The sequence below is a fragment of the Myotis yumanensis genome, unplaced genomic scaffold (assembly GCF_028538775.1).
Source record: "Myotis yumanensis isolate MYYU_CA2020_CCGP unplaced genomic scaffold, mMyoYum1.0.hap1 SCAF_1, whole genome shotgun sequence".
Lineage (NCBI taxonomy): Eukaryota > Metazoa > Chordata > Mammalia > Chiroptera > Vespertilionidae > Myotis > Myotis yumanensis.
The window spans coordinates 213,739,960-213,766,334 of record NW_027223752.1 but is presented as its reverse complement, the minus strand read 5'-3'; the positions used below and the strand labels follow the sequence as shown (position 1 = coordinate 213,766,334).

General features: G+C 43.0%; 1 protein-coding gene across 6 annotated transcripts in view; it reads right to left on the bottom strand.

Annotated features, from left to right (window-relative positions):
- ATP8A1 (ATPase phospholipid transporting 8A1) overlaps window positions 1–16,687 on the bottom strand; it is a 205,900-nt gene extending 189,213 nt beyond the window's left edge. For 4 of the 6 annotated variants that reach the window (XM_070397348.1, XM_070397357.1, XM_070397339.1 and 1 more), the window contains exon 1: window positions 16,439–16,684. In XM_070397348.1, coding sequence (XP_070253449.1) covers window positions 16,439–16,487 — 49 coding nt within the window. In that variant the 5' untranslated portion in view covers window positions 16,488–16,684. Of the gene's footprint in view, window positions 1–16,438 lie in introns of all 6 variants that reach the window. The other 2 variants (XM_070397382.1, XM_070397375.1) reach the window with 2 other exon arrangements.
- Between the last annotated feature and the right edge of the window lie 9,688 nt (window positions 16,688–26,375).

Sequence of the window (26,375 nt, the reverse complement as noted above, 5' to 3'; positions counted from 1 at the left end):
AAGTGACGGCTCTGGAGCCAGACAGCCTGGGTTCCAACGACAGGATAAGGACACACATGGCATGATTAATAAATGCACAGGCGACATGAAAAAAAATCAGAATCCAGGAAGGTTTTAAAAGGTTGAATAAATCGAAGGTCTGATACTAAGGCCTCAAAAAAATCAACTGTGCAAATACAATATGGGGGACATCTGGCCCAGCCAGATGTGTAGAAAATAAAAGGCTTTATTGCTTTTACTGCTTTCTCAGCAAGAAAGGACTTGCTAAGAAATAAAACTGTCTGAGGATGAAATGGGCTGTTCCACCAGCGGGTGTGATTCTCAGTACTGAGAGGTATTCCAGCAGGAGCTGGATAGCGGTGTGCTAGCAAGCTGTCTCAGGGACCGGGCGGCATTATACCATCGCTCGGTTCCCTCCAACTCTCGAATTTCATGATGCTATTTTTTAAAAAAGACAATTATAAGGTCATCAGAGAATCATTAATACATCATAGAGCCAATGCACAAGCAAGTTTTAATCACTCTGTAGATGGGAAAAGGAATTACCGAATTAGTTGATAAAAATGCTTTGAGGACAGTTAACCCCGCTGACTTCAATAGCAATGCCTTCACAAGAAGATATATGAATTATAGTTTTGAATGAGTGAGCCCTTAAAACATACTGGAAGAAATACTAATACAACCATGAAAGTTTTCTGAATGATCGCAGCTTTCATTTTTAGAGCTAGTTATGCATTTTCAACATAAAAACAGGTAGATGCATGACTGATTCCAACAGACTCACCTTCATTTTGTTTAAAGAAGCGGAAACACCCTAATAACATCACTTCGCTGCTGTGTTGTTCTCAGGAGAGGCAGCGCAGTTTGATGGGCACTTGCTTTTTATCACCATTGTGACTTTGGCAGGAGAGAAAAATTATTCAGCTTTATTTTTTAACAAAGTCTCAACCATCAAAAACACCCAGTGAAGAAACGAAAGCCTACCTGCTAATTATGGCTTTGATGGAGGAGTCAGAGCAGCACACACAACAATATAAACCACCCCCACACAAGAACAGCTTTTTATTCTGTAGAACCAGACATTACCCCTGATAAGAAAAGGGGTGCCACTCTCATCGGCCTATCGATGACAAGCAGTGTCACAATCTGGCATGTCAAATATCCAACAGGTCCATCGAACAAGCCTAGAAAAACAGGACACCCATAAAGGTGCATGGAGAACACCACCTCCAGACATAACCCTGAGAATGGGTGTGGCTCCAGGTGGCTTGTCTGCCATCCGCACTGTGGGCAGCTTTGACGAACCACCGAGACTGGTTGGACAAGACAGGCTCCGAGACTCAGGAGTCACTTGCACAAAAGGAAGACAGGGCTGGCAGCCATTACTTTGTCAGGATGTGGCTAAAAAAGAAGATAAACCTCCACTAACCAGATTAAGCTGGGATGTGTGAATGACAGCTGGTGGGCTGCAAAAACTTAAAAGACCGAGCACAGTGCTCAGTGACATTAAAGCAAGGACACCTACACATGTGTGAGATTGCTATCAGCTCTACCCAATTCACAGGTAGAACAAGAACAATGAGAGGATAGTTTGAACAGATATTTCAAGAACCTTCTAATGCAGTGGTTCTCAACCTTGGCTGCACTTTAGAATCACCTGGGAATCTTTTTAAAATCCTGATTTCTGGGCCTCATCCTCCGGAAATTCTGTTTCTTTGGGGTGGGGCCACAACATTAGTAACAAAGAAACAGAATTTCCAGAGGATGAGGCCCAGAAATCAGGATTTTAAAAAGATTCCCAGGTGATTCTAATGTGCAGCCAAGGTTGAGAACCACTGTTCTAATGTCATAGGGAAAAATCAGCCAGTGCAGAGTCTCTTAAGGCATCACTTTGCCCCCCACTTGCTACCACCACTAATTAGAATCGTGAAATCAGCCACTAAGATGTGCAGTACCCGCGGCCATTGTTGAGCAAAGTGCAATGGGTCTCTGGTGATAAGAGGAAAACTCCACGCGGCTTCAAAACCATTCCACCCTCTAAAGTTAGCTTCCACAATTTCAACAGCTGATTTTATCCCCAGTCACCCACCAGGTGCGGGTTCAAGTAACATTTGCTGAGCGCCTACTTCACAGCTCTCACTTCATTTCTCACTCTGAAGAACAGCCCTGTGACGTGGAACACCTCAAGAGCCAAAACAACATGATGATGACACGGAAGACTATTCTCATCTCTGATTATGGAGCAAAAATCCCGCCAATAGAATTATTCAGTTCCTAGGTGTCTAAGATCTAGGAACACCTAAGACCCTAACAGTTATGTTTTCTAAAGTTCTAAAGAATATTTGGAGAAAAGAAGATGGAGAAAATGGAGGATGGATTGAAATCCTGATTTTAAGATAAATGCAATAGTCTTTCTAAACAAAACAAAACAACACGAAAGAAATGTACACAAACATACATAGTTTGGCACATGTGGATCTCCACACTCATTTCTAAGATGCAAGGAGGTTTTCAGTCCTTCATCTCAGTGTTTTTTCTCTTACTAAACGGTGCCACTATTTTGGGCTCAGGGCCCAAAACGTCAGTCATTTTCAACTCCTCTTTCTCTTCAGTGCTCCACATCCTATTCATCAACAATTCTGTTAGGTAGATATGAATTCAAACTATATCCTGAACCTGAGCACCTCCCATCGCTGCCACTGATTACTTAGTAGTCCAAGCCACCATCATCTCTCCCTGGTTCAAACTTCTATCCTGAGGATGAAATCAGAATCTCTCGGGGTGGGACCAGGGATCAGCGTGTTTACAGCTCCTCTGGAGATTCCCATGTGCAGCTAGACTTTGTCTACTCTCTACCCAACAGGCATATGACGTACTGGTAGGTATGACTACCATTTTGCCAAAGCAAAACAGGAGTCTCAGAGAGGTTATGTGACTTGTCCAAGGCCACACAGCTTGGAAGAGCCACAAGTCAGATCTCACTCCAGGCCTGTTGGGAGCACCAAGTGCCTCATTGCATTTTCTCTCTAGTCAGTCATTTACAAGGGCTTGAGCTTAAGGGTTGAGGAGAGTGGGAACAGCACTAAGCGATGCACAGTCTCAACTTGTGTCGTCTCACAGAACAAAAGCACTGGGCTTTTTACGTGGCGACTATGTCAGATAGACTGGTACCTAGCAGACAAAATAAAAAACAAAAGAAAACAAAAAACCCACATGAAATATAAACAGTAAAGATGGTGATTCTAGTTTGCGTCAAAGGAATTAAAAGAAAAAAGGACAATTCTAGCTGAGCAAATGAAAAAATGACTGACATAAAGAAACCATCACATTCAGACCGAAGACCTTGGTATTCAGACTTAGTTAAAACTAAAACATACAACATAGTTCACCAACCATAAGGAAAAATTCTACAGGTGAAGTCACTTAAGATCAAGGGACCTTCAACTTGGCACCTGGGGAAATTAAGAGCTTTTTCTCCTTTGCTAATTGTAATCACTTGGAAGCCAACAAAAGGCCAACTTGTGTTAATGATTCTCCCATTGAACTTGAAACAAAAAGACAAGAATAAGTAACCATGGGGGTGGGGATATAAACTGAGCTGAGGCAGAACTTTCCCTCTATACATCTTTTTAAAAAATATGTCTATCTATAGTCACACTATCACCTAAAAAAGCAAAGTCTAAATGCAGAAACAGTAAGGATAAAAGAGAACTACACAATCAAAAAGTCAAACAACGGTTGGACACAGCGCTTTCCTTAGCAGCGGTTCTCAACCTGTGGATCGCGACCCCTTTGGCGGTCGAACGACCCTTTCACAGGGTCGCCTAAGATCATCCTGCATATCAGATATTTACATTACGATTCATAACAGTAGCAACATTACAGTTATGAAGTAGCAACGAAAATAATTTTATGGTTGGGGGGTCACAACATGAGGAACTGTATTTAAAGGGCCAGAAGGTTGAGAACCACTTCGTCTAAGGCACTGCAAAGCTTCCTTTCTAATAATCTTCATCGAGTCCTGACACCAGACACCCAGCACCTAGCCATGTGACCAGGGAACCCCACTGGTGAAGGGTCTCAAAAGTCACTTCATCTCAGCGTCTAGGGAAGGCAGGTCAACTGGGACCTGTGGTAAACTGTCAGTTCCAGTTTCCATACATTCACCTATGAAAGACTATTTAACATCACGGTGGGATAAATCAATGATTGCAAACCAAAGAAAATAAACCTCTTGGAAATAAAGTTGCTACAGAAACTTTTTACCAAGTTGCTCGTCTTTCATCCAGGTGCACATGACTATACATACGGGCTACAAATAACAGGATGAATAAGGAGATTAATTATTACAACATAATCAACGTAAACAGGTTAGCAAAAAACTAGTAATGACACCGCAGAAAGGCTCATATTTATCCAGCTCGCAGGGTAGATAGAAAACAGCTAAAAACAAACTAAATGTGTGTGCTCTTCTTTTAATTGCACTGAATTGAATGTTTAATTCAGAATTTTCAAGGAAGTCTTCAAACCTAAAAATCCAGCATCCTATGAGTTTGACAATATCTGAGAAAGGAAACTAAGTAACTGAGCAATAGGCAAAACTTTTAACCAAAAATATCCATACGCTCTTGGTTTTTTTGTTTTGTTTTTTTGGCTGGCAACCTACAAGGCTTTATATGCAATCCATTCCTCCTCTCTGCAAGCAAGTAAATGCAAGGATCTATATCACTGTGTATTTTTTAAAATATGTTTTGATTTTTTTAGAAAGAGAGGAAGGGAGAGGGAGAGAGAAACATCGATGAGAGAGAAACATTAATCAGCTACCCCAACTGGGGATGGAACCCACAACCCAGACATGTGGCCTGACTGGGAATGGAACCCTGGACCCCTTGGTGCAGGGGACGGAACTCAACCAACTGAGCCACACCAGCCAGGCTACACCTGTGTTTGTTTGTTTGTTTGTTTGTTTTAACATGTTACACATTAGAAGTGCTTGGGAGATAAGATATCAATGCTTGGTCCATATGCCCAGTAATCGGCCTGACTGACTCCACTTGTCTGGGATGGATCTGGGCATTAGTATTGTCCAAAGCTCCTTATTTTATTCACTGAGCAGCCAGGGTTGAGCACCACTGAGGCAGAAAAGTGGCTATAAAACATTCCACATTCCACAAGCTTCCCACTGCCCTGTCCACACACTTTGCATTAAAGATGGGGGACAGAGTCATTTTTCCTTATGTCATTTCTCTAACCATTACTCACAATTGTGAAAATAAAGTTAAAGAAGTTGAGTAAGTCCACCAGAGGGCATTTATCATAGCGATTCTGGCACTGATGGTGGACTGAACCCAATTTAAGATTAAGATTATAGAGCAGGACATCAAATCTGGATAAAATATATTCAGAGATTGGTTTCATTTCTTTGGTCAGATAAAGGACATGAGTTGTTGTTTTTTAAAAGTGCAGCTAGAGACTGGAAAGGGTCAACTAGACACAGCCACTAGCATAACAATACAGTGGCCAAGCAAGAGATCCAGCAAAAAAAAATGGTCCCGGACAACGGGTGCACTCAGAACCAAAGACCTCCATCACGGGGCAACCAGTTTGTCCAGACGAGCTGGCCAAGAGCAACAGCGAGGAAAGCACATGCAAATGATATTCAGGAGCCTTGGCAGGCCTCGCCGTGCTTCAGAACTACTCACTGGTGTAGAGCGCTCGTGTCCAAGCTGGGCTCAGGGACCAGGGTCTCCTTTCCCAGAGCAAGGCAGGGCCCCCAGGCCCGGAGCTCTGTGAGGAACTGTGACCGGCACTCAGGGCCAAAGCAATGATGACAGGGCGGTTCATTACACATCCTTGGAGTGCTAACTCAGAGCTCCTTACATGTCTCCTACCGCTAAGGCTTTTCAGGACTGGGCAGGGCTAAATCTACATGGGGTGAGGGAGGGATGAGGAAAAGATGGGCTGCAGACTCTGGCAGGAGATTTCTCTTGCAACAGTTGGCTTCACTTTAGGACCAGAGTCGGCCAGAGGGACCTCAGCCAATGACAGAAGCTCTCCTACTCTAGGTTGAGGTTGGAATAATCTAGCTCTCTGATCCAGCCTTGCATACCACTGCTTGTCTGCTTCACTCATGAAAGTGTATCTTGTATGCTACTAGTAAGTAGGTCTGGCCGACTAAAGTGGTTTCTTGGCCGGAAGCCTAGGGTTGGCTTTGGTCTTCTTAGTAACAGTCTCGGCTTAAACTGTCACCTGACTAACCTGATCCCAGTAAGCACAGCCCCAGATGGCTCAAGATCGGTCGTCTTCAAAGATGGCTCACACAAACGCAGGAACAGAGTTCCTGGTTCAACACAGACACTTCCCTCTGCCCAATTAGCTGTGTAAATGACCCCTGAAGCCAAGTTCTTCGGTCCCTTTAGAATCAGTGGTTCTCAACCTTCTGGCCCTTTAAATACAGTTCCTCATGTTGTGGTGACCCCCAACCATAAAATTATTTTCGTTGCTACTTCATAACTGTAATGTTGCTACTGTTATGAGTCGTAATGTAAATATCTGATATGCAGGATGGTCTTAGGCGACCCCTGTGAAAGGGTCGTTCGACCGCCAAAGGGGTCGTGACCCACAGGTTGAGAACCGCTGCTTTAGATCAATAAAGTGATGGTAACATCATATACAAGAGCACACTGCTCAAAATTTACTATGTACACACGTTTCATGTTAACATTGAATGAAAATCATTTAATAGGAAGGTAGGGCAGGATGGTTTTTGCTTATCAAATCTATTTAAAAAGGGAATTGTTTTTGTTACATGGGAACAAAACAACAGGCTTCAAAAGATGCCATGATATACTTACACAAAACCAAACCTCTACACTGCCACCAGGGCCATGTCAAAGCAGTATTACCCAAGCACTAGCATATGTGTGAGGTTTTATGAGGACACTTGTGACTGCCTTCTGTTGTAAGGAAGGGAGTTGAGGGCCTAAATTTCTATTTAAGAGAGCATACCCACAGATGTATTTTTAATAAGAAATGATTTCCATTATAAAATGTTAGATTCTGAAAAACTCCAGTAAATCCTAACACGTATGGCAGCCACATGTGCCAACTGAGCACATGAAATGGGACTAGTCCAACCTGACATGTACTATAAATATAAAACGCACAGCATACTTTTAAAAATTAGTACAGAAAATGAATGCAAACTACCTCATTATTAATTTTTATATAAATAACATGAAACAGTATTTGGAAACAGTAGGTTAAAATTAACTTCAACTGCTTGTTTTTAATTTTTTAAATGTGGCTATTAGAATACTTAAAATTACACATGTGTCTAGCATTTGTGGCTCACAGTTTATTTCTCTTTGTGCTGATGAAAGTTAAGAGTGCCAGTCTGATCTAAGTATATTCCATGAAAACAACAGTTAATGCTCAGCTGGTCTCAATTCTGGCTTCTACCTCTAGCAGAAAGCATTAAAAAGAGCTGTGTCTTGACTACTATGTAAGGGCTACTATGTGACACCTTAAAAGTAATAAGTTGGAACCAGAGTCCACAATATTTCAGAAAGGAAAAGTGAACCAATCTTACTGAAAAAAAAAATTAGTATAACCAAAATATACCTGGTCAAGTCTGACTAACTGCAAATCTTCTTTTAAAATACTGTCTTATGATATATGATATAATTTTTAAATTTATGGTGATGAAAATTAACTGAAAAACTACTTAAAATGAAAGAATTCAGACTGATGGTCAATTTCAAAATCAATAGCTTCCACCCTACATGGGCAAACAGTCACAAACAAGAACACATGATTTCAGAAAGAACCCCATTCACAACATCTTCAAACAATATAAGTCACCTAGGATCACGTCATAAAACGGGCAGGGTTTATTTTTAAGTAACATTTTCCCAGCAGATGAAAGAAATACCAATAAATAGAGAGAAAAACTAAGTTTAAATGACTCAGTATATATAAGATGTGAATTCTCTTAGTATAAATGATAAACATAATGAAATGCCAACAAATAGGCCAACACATTTTTTAACTTGACTCACTTGGTTCAAAGTGACAGCATAAACAGAAAAAGAGCCAGAAAAAAAATGAGAGAAAAGAGCAGTTAGAGCAGGACTACTCTGAGGATACTGTTTATTAACTGCAATAAAGGAATTTGATACTAGGGGCCAAGAGACAGACTAAAATTAGGGTTTTGAGGTGCAGGGTGCAGAAGAAGAGGGAAAAAGAGAGACTAATTCCAGAAATGATTAATTATGTATGTAAATTTAGTATATAAAAGAAGCGCCCAAATTAATATTGAAAGAATGGATTATTAAATATATGATTATCATGTCATGTGGATAACAAGGTAAGAAAGAATAAAATTAGAGCCCTACCGCAATCTCAACAACAAAATAAATCCCATAGAAATTATACATTAACTGTTTATAATAAAACCTGAAAGTACTCGGAGAAAAATATAAGTAAAAAAATGATCATTATCTTGAAATGAGAAATATGGCATTAAAGCAAAAACTTTAAGAAAAAATATTACAGCATACTTCACAAAAATTAATTCACATACACCAGAAAATACTATACAAATGAAAAGATAAACTATAATCAGAGAAAAAATATCTTCAACATGCACACTCTCAAAATTCAATACAAAAAAATTTCATAAAAGAACTTGAATAAACAATTTAGAAAAAAAAGTCACTAAATTTATCAAAATGTATTCAACCTAATAACCAAAGCAATGTAAACTTAAACATTCTCTCTTTGCACTGTATATGTATATTCATTCATATAAAAAATACTCTCTAAATACTGGAGAAGAATATAGAGAAATAGGTACTCCTGCTCACTCTCAGTGGGAGGGAAATCTGGTATTATCTTTCTAGCAATTTTAAAATACATATATATATTTTTTTTCATTTAAAAAGGTACATACTGCCGAAACTGGTTTGGCTCAGTGGATAGAGCGTCAGCCTGCGGACTGAAAGGTCCCAGGTTCGATTCCAGTCAAGGGCATGTACCTGAGTTGCGGGCACATCCCCAGTAGGAGATGTGCAGGAGGTGGCTGATCGATGTTTCTCTCTCATCGATGTTTCTAACTCTCTATCTCTCTCCCTTCCCCTCTGTAAAAAATCAATAAAATATATTTAAAAAAAATAAATAAATAAAAAAAATAAAATAAAATAAAAAGGTACATACTTTTGACCCAGTAATCCCTCAGGGCTTTTTACAGAGAAATAATCAGAAAAGTACACAAAGATGTATAAAGTTGCTTATTCAAGAGTGGTTTGTTTACAAATAAAATTGAAATGACATATGCCCACCTACAGAGGACTTCTTACTAAATTATTATACACAGTCATGAAAGTACTAAGCTGCCATGAAATTAATGATCTATTCATTTAACAAATATTTACTGAGGCCCCTACCAAATGCTGGACACTACTCTAGGCACTGAGGATATAAGTCATGCTAGACAAAAATCCCTTCCCATAGGGGATGAGGGTCAAAAGATACAGATTTCCAAGTATAAGATAAGTCTTGGGGATGTAATGTACAGCACAGTGACTACAGTTAACAATAGTGCATTGTATATTTGAAAGTTGCTAAGAGAGTAGATCTTAAAAGCCCTCATCATAAGAAAAAATATCTTCAAACTATGTGAAATGATGGGTATTAACTAAACTTATTGTGGTAATCAATTTGCTATATATATATATATATATATATATATATATATATGTATATGTATATCATTATGATGTACACCTGAAACAACTACATTATATTTTAATAAAAGTAGAAAAAACATTAAATCCATCCTTATCCTGGAATATACACAAATCTACGCAATAGGCAAGGATGTCCATGAAATACTAAAAGGGAAACAATTAAAAAATAATGCAGCATATGATCTCATTGTTTTAAACAAATAAATGTATTTCTCCTCTTTTGGAAAATAGTTACGAAGCATGTGTGTTTAAATGCCATCATTTATTATATTTAGATAGCACAGTTTGTGGTGACTTTTACTGCCTTACACCTTTGTGCAGTGTGAGTTTTTCCAATGAGCAGGTGTTAGTTCAACAAACAAGAGAACCAAGTTAAGTTCTTACATTCAACACGAAGTTCAGAGTTATCCATTCATCTGACAAACCCTGAAGGTGATCGTGTGGCCTGCAAAGCTGTAAGTGCAGGTCAGGAACAGGCCACAGGAAAACCACTCCTTCCCAGTGCTCAGCTTCCAGGGGGAGAATATCAAGTAGGTGGGATTATAAGGTGTCTCTAGGTCATAGCTTCCTTCTCCAGGTCATAAGATTCATTCATTCAACCAATAGCTCCTACTACGTGCCAGACAATGTCCTCAGTGAGAGCAAGAACATACATATCACTAAAGAAAACACTAGGGAGTTTATTGCCCAGAGGATAAGAGCATTGAAAGGTGTGGGATCCGGTGAGGAGTGAAAAATGAAACTGTTGCCTGAATGATAATGAAACTATGTGAATAGAAACTCAAGCAGAAAACCTTTCACTAACTTCAAAAGTACACTCTGATCTATGCAAACTTTGTTTATGGCTGTAAGGCAGGCACATGATTCAATTCTCTGTTTCTGAAATGAGATATTTAAAAACAAAAACGGTGTACTAGAGATTAGAAAACCTAAAATAACTGAGTTCTCCCACGTTTAATATCTTGAGAATAACACTAAGCAAAACGACATGCATTGGGGATTCTCAAATATTGATTACATGAAGCATCACTACACTCACACCCCACCCCCCTCTCACATAGTGCCATGTCAGTTATAAATTTTTAACTCATCTCCACATTTCCACTGGGATCCCCTGAATTCACCACACCTTTTTGTCCCACCAGCCAATCAGCAGGCACACAGCAGGGCATAAAACATGATTGTTAAACAAAGAATCTTGGTCATTTTTTACCTAAATAAATGACATGGCCTCCTAAAATTTTCCCTTTAACAATCCTTACAGAAATTACTTTGATGCCTTTTTTTTAAAATCCTCATCCAGGACTGGGGATTAAACTTGCAACTGAGGTACATGCCCTTGACCTGGAATTGAGACCCTTTGATCTGAGGGCCAATGGGTGCTCTAACCACTGAGCAACTGGTCAGGGCTAACGCTACTTTTTAAAAACCTCTTAAGTAAATGAAACACAGTATTCTGTGTAATTAAAAACATTTTAAAGTTGCCATTTATACAGACCAGTTTAGGAAAACAATCCCTAAAACAGCTCCTTAATTTATCACTTTAGCACATCTTTCACATAATCAAATGAACGTCTTACATTTTAGCATTATAATATTCATCGAAAGAAAATGCAAATCATTGGGCAGGCCTGTATTTTTTGGTGCATTTCCTCAGTTTTGAGCAATTTCATGCTTATGATTTTGTAAATTACAAGCTCTTGAACACTTCTTTGATTCCAGTCAAAGCCTTTAATAGTCTGAGTACCTGATAGCAACCGTGCCTGTTAGCTGCCTACCAATAACCCTTCTTCCTTTTCCTTTAGTAATAAAACCCTGAGTAATGTGCCAGCTAGCAAAGTCCCTTTTCCAGCTTTCCTTGCATATGGGAGCCAATGCAAAATGAGCACTTACTCTTCCTGTGGTACTTCGAGTGGAACCCCTTGGTCCCCCACCTCCGTTTTTTCATACCTGGAACTCCTACCCAGTGATCATGGTATGACTTCAGGAACTTACACACTCAGGATGGTGAGGCAGAAAGCCATACGGAGACAATGTCCCTTATGATTTTGGGCATACCTGGCCTGGACTGCTGACTCCATGTTGGTTTTACAAGAGTGAGAAAAACTATTTTGTGTAAACCTATTATTTCAGTCCCTGTTTCAAGCATTTCTAATGCTGTTTTCAAAGGCCCACTTGAATTAGCTGGTGTACAAGTGAAGAGATCTAAAATTCTTAGCCTTCTGCTCCATCTAATTTTGCGTTCTGGCCAATCTACCTAATATAAGGGTTTCAACTATTCGAACGCAAGACTCCTGTTTGATTTTTCCCACATATAACCTCCAAATTCCTAATATCTTCAAAATATGTCCATTTGGATGTCCCATGATTACTTTAGAATCTGAATTTATCTCTCTTATTGTATTGAGAGATAATTTCCTTATCTTTAAACAGATTTTCTCAATCAAATCAGGTTTAAGACTGTAAAGCAAAGTTCCTAAAAATAAAAATAAAAAAAATTGACTGAACTCTGAACAGAATTTTCATGTGCCAGTCCAGGAAACAGAAGTTTTCATGAGATACCCAGGAGCTTGCTTGAGAATCTCCCATCATTTTAACCCCCTTGTCCCCTGCCCTGCTCTACATTCACTCCATCTCCCTGTCCTATGATGTGACCTTTCTGACCTCATTTCCTACCATCCTCCCTCTCACAGTCCCTTTACCATTCCTGACTCTCTGTTGCATTGAGGCCTTAGCTCTGGCTGTTCCTTCTGCCTGAAACACCCTTCCCCAGGTCCCCTCCTCCAGCTTTTCACAGAAGCCTAGCTTAACCAACCTACTGAAAACGGCAGGCCATCCACCAGCTTTAAGCACGTCACCTCCTCTTTGGTTTGTCCATAGCACTTCCCACAGAAGAAGCTCTATAATCTGCTAACGGATTGTGTTTCCTTTGACTCTCACTTCACTAGAACGTAAGCACCTCCAGGGATGGCCTTTCTGTATTCTGCTCACTGGAACTGTGCTGGTGAAGAGTTCAATAGCTCTCTGTGGAATGAGTTCATGATTTACTTCGCTATCGCTCTGATTCCTCCCTTCCTATTCACACTGCTCCCCTCCAATACTAATCCTGGAGTTTATCATTTTTAAACTTTTTTTTTTAAAAAAAAACAACAGAGTTTATCTATACTGTCATTTCCTCCCACCATCTAACACACATCCCGGCTTAATCTTTCTAAAAACACTTCTCTGGGGATGTCACTCCCATGTAATGATTGGGCTCCTAACTGGCCCTGTTAGAGATATTATATACTGGTGTCATGCTTGAATGAGACATTGGACGAGCTTGAAGATCCTCTTCAAATAGTTGATTCTATATCCAAATGACTTATCTGGGCATCCAAAATGCTCTGTAATCAGCAGTAGCTCCATGTACATCCTCCGACTTCCAAGTGTCCCTCTGCTCCTGGCCAGCTTACTTAAGAACTCTCAAGCCCTAACCGGTTTGGCTCAGTGGATAGAGAGCCGGCCTGCGGACTCAAGGGTCCCAGGTTTGATTCCGGTCAAGGGCATGTACCTTGGTTGTGGGCACATCCCCAATAGGGACTGTGCAGGAGGCAGCTGATCGATGTTTCTCTCTCATCGATGTTTCTAACTCTCTATCCCTCTCCCTTCCTCTCTGTAAAAAATCAATAAAATATATATTTTTAAAAAAGAACTCTCAAATAAGCCATGTTCACTTTCACCGTTTTTTTCCAATGGATTCCTCTATCTACTTCCAACACCCTCTTGGCTCTTAAAAAAAGATGGCACTACCCTTTAGAATCTTGCTACTCAAACTGTAACCTGCAGGCCAGCCTCAGCACAGCCCATGCGCTTGTTAGAAACGCAGCAGCGCCAGCCCCGCCGCAGACCCACTGGTTTAGAGCCTGCATCTCATCAGGCCTCTGGTGATGCGAGTGTATCTTAAAAGTTCCACTGTGTCAGCACTCAAGTCTCACCTCAATGAAGTGTTTTCTCAGCAAGCCTCATGCTCCTATGTCCTGACCTTCCACAGGACCTAAGTCATCCATAGCAAGCACAATGTTCAACTAATGACATCCCCTCATGGGCCATTCAGTCCTTATTTCATGTTAAGTCTTTTCTCCCCAATTTGGTCTAGATAAGTTGCACACAGGACAGTCAGGCATCTGGCCAATCGGGATGCAGAGAACGGAAACCCATTCAAGTTACTTCAAGGAAAAAAAGAGCCTATCCCAGTGCTATTTGGGAACTGAGACTAGAAAACTCGGGAGGGAGAGAGAGGGTGGGAGATGCCCTAGGGTCTGGCCACACTCTCAGCATCTGTGTCTCTCTGCCCCATTCTCTTCACCCCGTGCATTCTCTCTCCTATCTTTCTGTTCACTCCCAGTTTCTGCTTCCTCACATGCGCAGCATTTGCATAACCTATTACAGCCAGCTACTCTCTCCCCTCCCGGCCTGTTCACCTCTGTCCCTTTCTGCTTCCATTTTCACTCTAAGTCTCATCATGGGATGAGTCCATTTTCACACTCATCCTATGAGAGTGAAGAGAATCACCACAGAGAATCTTATCGAGCCAAACCACCAGGTTACAAGTGTGTGCGAGCCATCTATGGATTGTCTGCCCTTGGGTCAGGAGCCTCCCCTGGTCCCATCAGCTGAGGCCAAGGGGGTTGCAGTACCGAACAAGGCCCTGTAGGCAGTGGGAGCCCTCAGAGGAGAATTTTCCTTACGAAAGAAAAGTGTGGGCAGAGCAGGCAATGAGCCACATCGCCAGCCCACAGAGCCATTATTTATGTTGTCCTCACCACAGTCTGGACCAGATGCTCAGCACATAATAAACGGAAACCAACCAACATGGGAGGGAAGGGTCATTCACCAAGTGCCACGAGGCCCCGACACTGTGCAGGATGCACAGGGAATACAAAGATTAAGTAAGAAGCAGCCCTTGTTTGCCCAGAGCTCTGAATCCCAAGGCTTCACTGCACGAGCGACTCGACCTTGTGCAAGTACCCAAACCACCTGGGCCACAGTCTCCTCAGCCAGCAGATACGATCACCTTCGCCAGCCTCCAGGAGTGTTGCAAGGCCCTGGAAGGTAATCTTTATGAAAATGCTTTGCCAAACACATATGTGAATCAGAAACAACACTGTAACCTGGACATCATAATAAAATCCACAGGTTTTGCATTGTTTTCTGGTCTCTTCTCTCATTTCCCACAATATAGGGTTCATCAATTATTATTCGTTGAAAGAACAATCCCAACTGTTACCACTATCTTTTCAACACCTGTATGGCTCACTCAAATGGCAATTAGGAAAATGTACTCATTCCACTCAGAAGCATATAAAAAAAAAGAATGAGAACATTTTTACTATGGACATTTTTATGACACTATCTTATTCCACTGTGCATCTAAAAGTGTAATGTCCCGTATATTTTTCCGTCATATTACAAATAATAATAAGTATGTACTCAATTCCTATGTAGGACACAGGTCAGTTTTGACTCTTGCGTGGCTTCCTCCCCAGAGCAGTTTCATTTACTATTTCCCAAGCAAGATAAACAGAAAATCACAGATATCAGAGTCCTGTGCCCGCATTTCTAACATGGGGGCACCGAGGGGGGCCTGTCTCAAACCCCTGGAATCCTATTCTCCTAACTTCTTTCTTTCTACAACCACTTTACCACCTGCTTCACATTAAAGGGTGGGGTGTGGGGAAGGACGGGAAGCAGTGATGACGGCAAGATAAGCTAGTTCTCAAAAGCATGTTATTCCACCCTTTGCAGGATCCAAGTATGGGTTTCATGGGAGAGAAACACAACAAACAAACAAACAAAAAAACCTCGAGATATGTACACTCTTGGCTTTATCATGAGCAAAACCAGGGAATATTGACGGGCCGCCCCATGCTAGGCAGGATGCTGAGGGCTCCTTTGACAAGATGGAGCGTCCTGGCCCTCGGAAAGCTCGCTTGCCCTTGGGCATCTGTTGCTCATGGCTGACAAGTGTATCCATTCAACAGCTGGCCCTGGGTGGAACAAAGACAACACCTTCCACCTGGCTAAGAGGTCTGTTCAGCTAGCCACGGGGCAGGCTTCAGGCAAAAGGAAAAACAAAAAGGAAACCTCAGAAGGGAGCTGGGCGAGTCTCCCACTGCAGGAGGCAGAATTGCAGAGCTCTGCGCGCACAGTCCCCGCTGAGCACCCAAACCCAATTAAGGCTCCCCGTGCTGAGAGGCCAGGGGCTGAGATCAAAGGCTCCTGCAGCCTGGGAAAGGCAAACCTGCTCCCCGGGGAGCTGTGATGTGTGGGGAGCAGAAAGGTGGGCGGCGGGCTTGGGATCTGTTCACTCGGGTGGGGAAGCCGAGTGGGGACGCAGAGGGTTGTGAGCTGGTGGGGAGGGAGGTGGGTTGGGCAGGAGCCTCGGTGACAGCGACCAAACGATCGCGCAGCGGTGAAAAGCAAGCCTCAGGGATCGGGGGCTGGGAAGGGGTCTGCAAGTGCATGGAAGACGCCGCAGGAAGGGGGGAGAGGTGGGACAGGCATCGCTCCATCCACGCACGCGCGCGCGCACACGCATACACATACACACACACACACACACACACGCACACGACCCCAGGCTGGCCCAGAGACGCCCCCAACCCCGCACGCTCCGTGCACAGCCCCACGCTGCGGTGGCCACTCACCCTCCGCCCGGGAGCGGATCTCTGACACGGTCCTCCGCATGGTGGGCATCGCGGCGACCCCCGCAGGTGGGTCTGCAGCCCAGACCCGGCACCTGTCACTGCGCCGCGCAGGCTGGACGCCGGGCTGAGCCGCGCCGAGCGCTCAGCAGCCGCGCGGGCCCCGCCGCCCACCCAGGGCTGCGCAGCCGCGGGGCACGGTCCCCGCACGCCGGCGGCAGGAGGAAGAGGCGACGAGGGCGGCGGCGGCCGCAGAGCTGGGCGAGCTCTCCCGGCAGCCGCGCAGGGGCCGGCTGGGCGAGGGGCGGAGCCGGGGAGCCGGCCGGGGAGGGGTCGCCGGGACGCGCGTTCATTCGCTCCGGCGGCAGCGGGGCTGGCGAGGCGGGAATGGGACTGGGAGACCCTAGAGCACCGCCCCCGCCCCGCCCCTCCGGACCGTACCATCCCTGCGGGGGGAGGGAGGTCAGCTCCAGCCTCCCCCTTACCCGGTCATCGCTGCGCCCGGTCGTGGCTTCGCTCATCCTGTTCCTTCTTCCAGCCTTGGTGACTCTCTCAAGTCTTGGCCAAGGGAGAATGGGTGCTGTGGCTCCTCCACCCTTGAATGGCCTCTCCCATACCCTCTGGCTTTTAAAAACAATGGAGTCGCCCGTGGTCTGAAAAGTGGGGTGGGGTCTGAGTGGGCAGGCGAGGGCCGAAGGGGGCTGGATCACCGCGGGTTGAGTCCCGGCGCCTGCAGGGGGAAGGGACCGCGAGTTCCCCGCGGGGGTGGGATTGCGACCTCCCTGCCCGGCGGGAGCCTTTCGGCCCGAGACGCTCTCGCTTCCCCGCCTGGCCCGCGAGCAACAGGCTCCGAGGCCGAGGCCCGCGGTGCTCGTCGGGGGGCTGACCTGCGGGCGTGCTCGGCGCATCCCGCCTGGCGCGTGCTCTGCAGCCTGGCAAAGCTCTGCATTGCAATAAAGTCAGCTATTGAGTGAAGTGGCTCAAAAAGGACTTTTTTGTTTGGGGTTTTTGCTTTTAGTGAAACTTGCAGGAAGTTGGGTGCAGTGTATTAACTGGAAGAGGAGAGGGGTCCTAGTATAATATCCATAAACATTAAATGTTCATGTGTCCCGCATCTTAGAAATCATCGTAACCTCTTAACCTTTTATTTTGCATACAAGTTATCAAAAGAAGACGGTATTTTTATTTTATTGCTGAGTTCATCTTTAAGTTAGAATGTATGGTACTATATAGGTCCTGGTGAACTGCTGCAAGGGCAGGAAAGGAATAAATTAAATTAGTAGCAGTCGCCCTCCTCGTGGGGAGAGGGCCCATATGGGACCTTTTAAGCGAACTGCTTTCAGATCCTGAAGGGAGAGATCTGGAGAGGTTTGACCAGAGAGATGAGTGATTATTCTCAAGCCTCAATAAAAAAAGAAAAATAAAGATAAAATCTGCTAATAGCATCTTATCTCCATTTGTGGTATTTCCTGTGCCTCCTGCAGGTAGCATTTGCTAATCAGAGCCCTGCCCTACATTAATACTGAGTCAGGCAATCAATGCATATTTATGAAAAACCCACTCCACTGGGCTCTGATTCAGAGGCTGGGATTAGAACAACAACAAAAAAACGCATTTCCAGTGTTGAGGAAACCTCACAGGGTAGAGAGAGCAGGACTTAAGGTAAATGTGTTTGCTTCAGCGATGGCCATGTTTTACAAATATGTTCTTCTAAAAGTAGGAAATGAGTACACAGCTTTTTAGGACTGTCATCTCTGGCGATTTTTATTCCTTCCAGATCCAGGACCTGCCTGTATGAAGCAGGCTTCCTCTGGCTTGATGAATGTGAGTCTGAAACAAAATTCAAAGGGCAAGTACAGCATGAAATAGTAAAAAATCAGCTTGGAAAGTCGGGGAATAGAAACCAGAGAAAATGCAGTGCTTTTATGATTAGTATTTTAGGTGTAGTTTATAGAAAGCCAGAGCCAGTTTTTATTCAAAATCAGTGCACAGTTGCATGAGCAATCACCTTTGCAATTCCCAATGTGCCCTCAAATGAAGTTCAATTCTGCTTATTTACAAATATTTATTATTTGAAGGGAGTTCCAGAGATTACCCGTTTTCTGTAGAGCAATCTGTTGTATATATGGCTTTGTGTGTGTGTGTTTCGCTGACAACCCATCAGCAAAGGTGACAGCATTTGTCATCCATACAGGAAGTGACAGCAACAGCAGTCTTTCATCCACAGAAGAACGTTGCATGATGTAGCCTACAGCTTACTGTGCATCTTCTCCCAGATTATTCTGTCACCATATTCATAATGGGAGAAGTGTCCCAACTAACTCATTTATGAAAAATTACTCATTCCTGATGGTTAGAAATCACACATTTTGTTATTGTTGTTGTTAATCCTCACCGAGGGACACATTGATTGGTTGCCTTCTGACCAGGGTTAGGATCGAACCTGCAACCAAGTACATGCCCTTGACTGTGAATCAAACCCATGACCCTTCTGCGCATGGGCCGACGCTCTAACCACTGAACCACATCGGCCAGGTCCACACACATTTTTTATTGGTTCAGAAACCTCATTGAAGTTGAGTCTGGCACTGATCTGTTTCTATTTGATTTCAAAGTCCTCTCAGATCTCATCTTCCATTGTTGTAAGAAGCACCGTGTGCCAGCCCCTGGCAGGGAACTCCAGTTCCAGAAACATGACCTTGTCGTAGAATCTGTAGTACAATTCAGATGTCAGCAAGATCATTTAGAAACGTTCAGGTCCTATGACTCCACTGGGGATGGACTTAAGGAAGAGGGCTATTCAGCGACAGCTTCTCCAAGGACCAGGATTTATCATCCTCTATAAAACATACACCGAATGCATCACATGTGTGAGGTGCTGTGCCAGAGTGTGAGGTTACAAAGACACTTAATGCACATGTGAAAGTGAACCAGCAATGTAACTAGATGGCCAGTGCTTAATGCCCAATGGATAAGCAGCAAAGATTATAGACAATGAGAGGAGGGGGTGATCCAAGAACTGGGGTGATCGACATAGCTGACCTAGGTCTTGAAGTAGGAGTTAAGGCTGTAGAAATGAACCATGGATGGCTCCAGGTAGGGATGCTTGCTATATACTAAGTACTCAATAATAGTTTAAGAAATATTTAAGGTAAATGGAATGATAAAAGAGTACATATGTGTGTGGGGGACAAAGAGACCGATTTGACTGCAACCAAGGTGATTTGTACATTTTACATGGGTGAATTGTATGGTATGTGAATTGTACCTTAAAGCTGTTTTAAAAAAATGATCTCCAGAGGAGTCAGGCACAAAATTATCAAGTCCAGAAAGTGGAAAAGAGATGTCAGGGGTATTCCTATCTTGCTGGATTTTCACCTGATGTTGCCTGAGTCGGTTCTTGTTTGGGGCCATCAAGGATTACCAGTGAGAACTGGTATCTTTGGGTAAGAACTCAGAGGCAAGGAGGGGAGAGAGGCATGCTCACTAATTTACTAACTTATAATAAAGACAGAAGTCCTTTGGCAACTTGTGGCCTGGGGTATAGAAACATGAGTCATGCCTGAGAACCCTGCTTCTGATGGAGACTGAGGCATGGAAAGTTGATTACCACACTAGTATAAAATATATACTGAGCAGTGCTGGCCACTATAGCTTCAATGTTTTTGCAGAAGTGCAAAATAATTAGATAAATTAATCTTAAATTTCAGATCATTAAATCTTTTAGTTTAAAATTGAGGTGAAGCTATAACATAAAATTCCATCAAATCACAAAGCTACCTGGTGACTGTAAAAAAAGATTCTTACTACCTTTGGTGCATAGTTGGTGTTATATTAATTCAAAGGATTAGTGTATTAATAAGGTGGCTTATTATACTTGTAAGGCTCCCTTTCTGTCACCATTCCTTGCATGTATTCCACTCTAAGACATCAGCAAGTTCTTTAGACTCTGTTTCCACAGTATATCTTAAGTCTCTTCATCTCCGCCTCTACCCATCTTGTACAAGTCCCATCACCGCTCAACTGTAATAGCCTCCTAACTGCTTTTATTTTTGTCACCTACTCATATTACAGGAGCCATAGTTATCATTTGAAAACACAAATCTGTTTATGTCCCTTCTTTTTAAAAAAATTTTCTTTATTGTTCAAAGCATTACAGATATTTCCCCCTCCCTCTTTTTCCCCATTGACAGCCTCCAGCCTGCAACCCACCCCTCCCAGGTCTTCACCACACTATTGTCTGTGTCCCAGGGCTATGATATCCTATCTAATAAAATAGTAATATGCAAATTAACCATCACTTCACGATAAAGATGGTGGCACCCACAGCCAATAAGGAGGGAATATGCAAATTGATGAGACAGTGACAGTGGGGCCTTGGCTTCCTTGGTTGCCCCAGCTGGCTTCGTGGCCGCTGCCCAGACAAAGCCATAGTGGCAGGGCTGAGGCAGAGGTGGTTAGGGGCAATCAGGCCAGGAGGGGAGGGCAGTTGGGGGCGATCAGACAAGCAGGGGTTGCAGTTGGGGGCGATCAGGCTGGCGGGGGGGGCAGCTGGGGGTGAGAAGGCCGGTGGGGGGTCAGTTGGGGGCCTTGCAGGTTGGCAGGCAGAGTGGTTAGGGGCGATCAGGCAGGCAGGCAGGTGAGCAGTTAGGAGCCAGCAGTCCCGGATTGTGAGAGGGATGTCCGACTGCCGGTTTAGGCCCAATCCCTCCAACGGTCTGAGGGACAGTGAACTGACCCCCTGTTTAAAAAGTTTGAGGACCCCTGCCTTTCATGATCTTGTCCTTGACTGCCTCTCAGACTCATCTCCGTCTACTCCCTCATTTGGTCATCGGCTCAGATTGTTCCAGCCGACCGAGCTAATACTGCCCACTGGCCCCAACTCCAGCCACGCCAGATCGCCTCATTCTGTTTTTCTCACGGTACTTATCTGTAGCTGAAGTTTTCTTGTTTGTTTACATGATTATTATAAACAGGTCTTGCTATATTTGTCTTACTAATTACAATTTGTCTATCTTTAAGAACAGTGTCTGCTATGTAGCACAAGATCAATAAATATTTGCTGAATGAACAAACTGAACAATGTGTGTACTTGTAGATGGTCTGGTTCCCTAAGGTTGGAGACTGGAAATAAAAGCAGAAAAATGGGTATCATTCTATTTGAAGAGATAAGTTTGCACACTTCATAAGCCTATAAAAATGAATATAGTACTTTGCCAGAATTATTTACATAAAATCATTTAGGGCCTATAAGCTATGAAGTACTTGAAGGGAGGTCAGAAAAATCTTCTGACTACCATTTTGGCTTTTGTCAAAATTCAGTGATCAAATTTGAAAAACAAAATGATTCCAACCCAAACCTCTAAACCTATTGTTAGTAAATAATCCAGGCAGGCACTTATTCTTACTCATGATGATAAAATCAATATTTTTTCCTCATGGCTATGATTCATTTCCCATAAATGTGTTATTGTTCTCTTTTCAAATGCCTTAGCAAGGTTTCCATTCAAAGTTATAATGTCTTTAAGCATTATTATCTTCATTTACTGGAAATTTCCAACAACAGAAAAAGAGCAATGAATTTTTCTTCACTATAATTGAGAATTCTTGGCTACTGTTTAAAGGAAACTACAGTTTTTTGAAATGTGGATTTCTATTATTTGAAAGAACTCTTAATAGGAAAAAATGTTAAGTGCCCTCCAGCATATTTTAAATAGCATTCAATTCATACACAATCTTTTAGGAAAACATTTACTGAATATTTTATTCAAAAAGTAAATGAACATTCAAGGGAAAACAACCCTAGTGTTGAGAGATTGAATTCAAATTTATTATTTAAAGCTGATTATAAGAAATGGTTTTTACTTTAAAGTTTTTCTTCCTACCAGAGCCAAGAAGTGAAAATTAACAGATAAGAAGTGCTGTTTTTTTTTTCAAAGGTGAACAAACAACACCTCAGTAATGCCGATCCTCTATAAAATATCGTAAAATCCTTAATGAACTTCATGGATACATTTTAGTGTGATATTGTCATGGATTTTCACATTTTAAAAAGCAGGTTTATTGACGTATACTTGACATACAATAAACTTCATACGTTTAAAGTGTAAATTTGATAAGATGGACATATGTATACACCCGATGAATCAATGACCACATTCAAGATAATAAATATGTCTATCACTTCCAACGTTTCCTCTTTCCCCTTGGAATGGTTATTATCTGTAACTGCAGTTGCTTTTTGAATGTGCAGTCAACACAATTCATTGCGTGCCCACCATATTCTAGATATTGAGCTGGGTATTGGAGATTGAATGGTCAGCTAAAACAAGTAGGTTCTGGTCCCAGAGAGCATGTAGGACTTTAATCAAATAATGATGTAAGTAAATAAATATAAAATCACAACGGTGAATCATACTCTAAAAGAAAGATAGTCTACATCTGTGTATATTGATGGTACTTCAAACTTTTCTGGGCTTTCACTGGAACTCTTCAAAGTTGCTTATCATGTGCCTTTGTAATATATCTGAAAACGTACATTTTATAGGGGCAGACATAGATGATTGGGGACCAACTATAATTGTAAGAAATAGTAATCATGCTCTGTTAACCGTGATTGTTTTGTTCTGATTAAAGAAGGCACATTCTAACCTGGCTGGGAGTTGCACGTGGGACCTGGGAGCTCACCTGGAAATGCAGCCTATCCTCCCCATCAGGGAGCTGCCTATTATCATAGAAAGATTAACAACCTGTTGCAGAAACCAGAACCACCAGCCCTTTGAAGGACCCCAGCATCTGCATACCCACAGGCCTTTGCAGGTCTCCAGTCCCCATTACCTGTGAACTGCCCATTTGGCATTCCCTTTTGCCTACTTCCCATGTAATCTTTGTCCTTCTACCCAATATAAGCCACTGGCTTATGGGGAGAGTCAGAGCAGACTTTTGTGGATGACCTGCTGCTCTCGCATACTGCTGGCAGTATGGGAATAAATGCTCACATATGATTCAACCCTATCTCTGATTAATTGGCTCAAGTAGTGACAAGTAGTACAGACCCATTGATTGTTTGGTTACACATTTACATTTTGTTTTTGGTGGATGGTATGGCCTTTATCTTGGAAAGAGTGTAATATTTGTTATATGGAAAAGATAACCATTGAAGACAAGAAATTTTTTTTATAACTTATTTCCTTGATGTTGACCAGAAAGCCAATAGTGTAAATGAAAAGAAATTCCCAAGTAAATCTCACTTTTTTTTTCTTGCTATGTCATATTAAGTGCTTTTTCAGGGAGGGAAGGTGACAATAATGAGGTTAAAGTATTGAAATAAAAACAAACAGCATTTTTATTAAAAATTGAGTATAGCAGGAAATGAGATAAATAAATATTATTATAGCATACAATTTTATAATCCCATGACTTTTAATTTTGATGGAAGGCCAGACTTAATCAAGATGGTTTCCTGATTAATTGAAATAAGCTATAGCTTTCAAACATAAAATACTTGCCAACTGTGTTTGGGCTTCTTGGGTGATATATCCTGTGCTCAGGTTAATAGTTCATTGCAGTGTTTAGCAGATTTCTTGAAAATTATTTTTCCTCTGACTCCAAAAATACTCAGAAACAACATATTCTACAAAGAGGAATCATTTATCACTGTAAATTCTTTCCAACTCTGAACTCTGAGGAAATGTATGACATGGAGAAAGAGAATCAATACTGAATCCAGGATTACATTTTAGTATTTGCCCCGAAAAAAGAAAAGAAGAAGAAGAAGAAGCCAGGGGAAACGCACTGTAAAGGAAGGAAACTGAGTACAGATTCAAGGTTTGTGGAGCTGGAGACACTGAAGGCAAGAGTAAAGTGACCTAAAGCCGAGTAGGAGAGTGGAGGCTTGGACCTTTGTATAGATCTGCTTGTCTATACCAAACCCCTAGGGCCAGCTCCTCCTCCTGCCTATATTGATTTTTGGTCTATTTGTCATATGGTGTGAATTCTTAAAACTGACCTCAGCCTGCTGAACATGGGACCTCTTTCCTCCTGTTCCCGGATCCATGCTTTTCTGCCTCCAGCTTGCCTCCCCTGTTTCAGAAGCCATATACCCTCGCATTGAAGCAGCTGTAATCTGTTGCCTGCATAGCCCTGTTATATTGTAAATCAGAAGATGCCTTAATCAATAAGCCAAATTAATTTGGAGTCTTTTATTATTATGCTAGTATTAGTGGGCTTAGAGTAGAGTGTCTCTGTCAAATTCTGGGCCCCAACATGGTGGAAGTCTTTCCTATTTATACATTTTTCAGCTCTTTGTTTTCCAAATTTGGAACAAGATTTCCGGACCTTCTGAGAAAAAGTCCTGTGTGCTGGGACAGGGCCCTGAGACCATATCTCAAGGCCTGGCCTGGCGCCAGCACTGACAACTCTGTCTGGGGCATAGTTTACGGCTTCTCTGGAATGGAGTAGTCTTATTTTTCCCTTTTATGTAAGCAAGCAAATGTTTACAGAAGCCAGAATAGCAGGGTTAAAATTTTCAACAGCAGTTTTTAGCCAAGATGGAGGTTACTATGCTTTAGCCCCTCGAAGTTTCCATGCCCATTGGTTTAATCTTATGCCCAGTTCTGGCCCTGTTGGTCTCTGACTTGTTATTGTCTTAAATGACAGTACAGGAGGCAAAGGAAGATGTGTAGGTTGGGAAATACCGAGAAATAAATTTGAATAAGTACATGGGAAACAAATGCTTATTGCATGGCAGGTGATGGAGTGAATGCACCAAGGAAAGGGAGTCACAGGGTAAATTTGTGTTTTAAAAAGATTGTGTGGTGGAATCAGGATGAGGAGCATGGGTTGGAAGTGAAGGGACAAAGTTGGAGAGGACAAAGATCTGTTCAATTAACAGTGGAAATGGTGATTTTAAAAAAGCTTGAAGGTAATATGCAACAGTTTTAGTAATACTTATGGAACTATGGAGACTAAAGGGCAGTAGTCTGTTATTCTGGGAAAAAACAGATAATCATTGTGTAATTATAGATATACTAAAGGCCCAGTGCACAAAAATTTGTGCATTCAATTTGGGCTGGGGGGGTCCCTCAGCCCGGCCTGTGCCCTCTCACAGTCTGGGACCCCTCTGGGGATGTCCACCTGCTGGCTTAGGCCCACTCCCTGGGGGATCAGGCCTAAGCTGGCAATCAGACATCCCTCTGGCAGCCTGGGAGCCCTTGGGGGATGTCCACTTGCCAGCAGGGACCAGGCCTAAGCTGCAGTCGGACATCCTTAGTGCTGCTGAGGAGGCAGGAGAGGCTCCCATCACCACCACTGTGCTGGCAGCCATCAGCCTGGCTTGTGGCTGAGCAGAGCTCCCCCTGTGGGAACGCACTGACCACCAGGGGGCAGCTCCCGCATTGAGCGTCTGCCCCCTGGTGGTCAGTGTGTGTCATAGTGACCAGTCATTCCCAGTCATTCTGCTGTTAGGGTCAATTTGCATATTACCCTTTTATTATGTAGGATAGAGGCCTGGTGCATGGGTGGGGGCCAGCTGGTTTGCCCTGAAGGGTGTCCCGGATCAGGGTGGGGTCCCCACTGGGGTGCCTGGCCAGCCTGGGTGAGGGGTTTGCAGGCTAGCCAAGCCCCCAAGCAGGGACCCTCACCCCATGGGGGTTTGGCCAGCCTGGGGGATGGGGTGAGGGCTGTTTTCAGGCTGGCCATACCCCCTTCAGGGTGGGGGTCCCTACTGGGGTGCTTGTCCAGCTGGATGAGGGGCTGAGGGCCGTTTTCAGGCTGCCCACAGCCCCTTCAGGGTGGGGGGGGGGGTCCCACTGGGGTGCCTTGTCAGCCTGGGTGAGGGGCTGATGTCCGTTTTCAGGCTGGCCACGCCCCCCAGCAACCCAAGCTCCCAGCCTCTCCTTTTTTTCTTTTTTCTTTTTTTCAGCGCCTCCTTGAGCAGAGG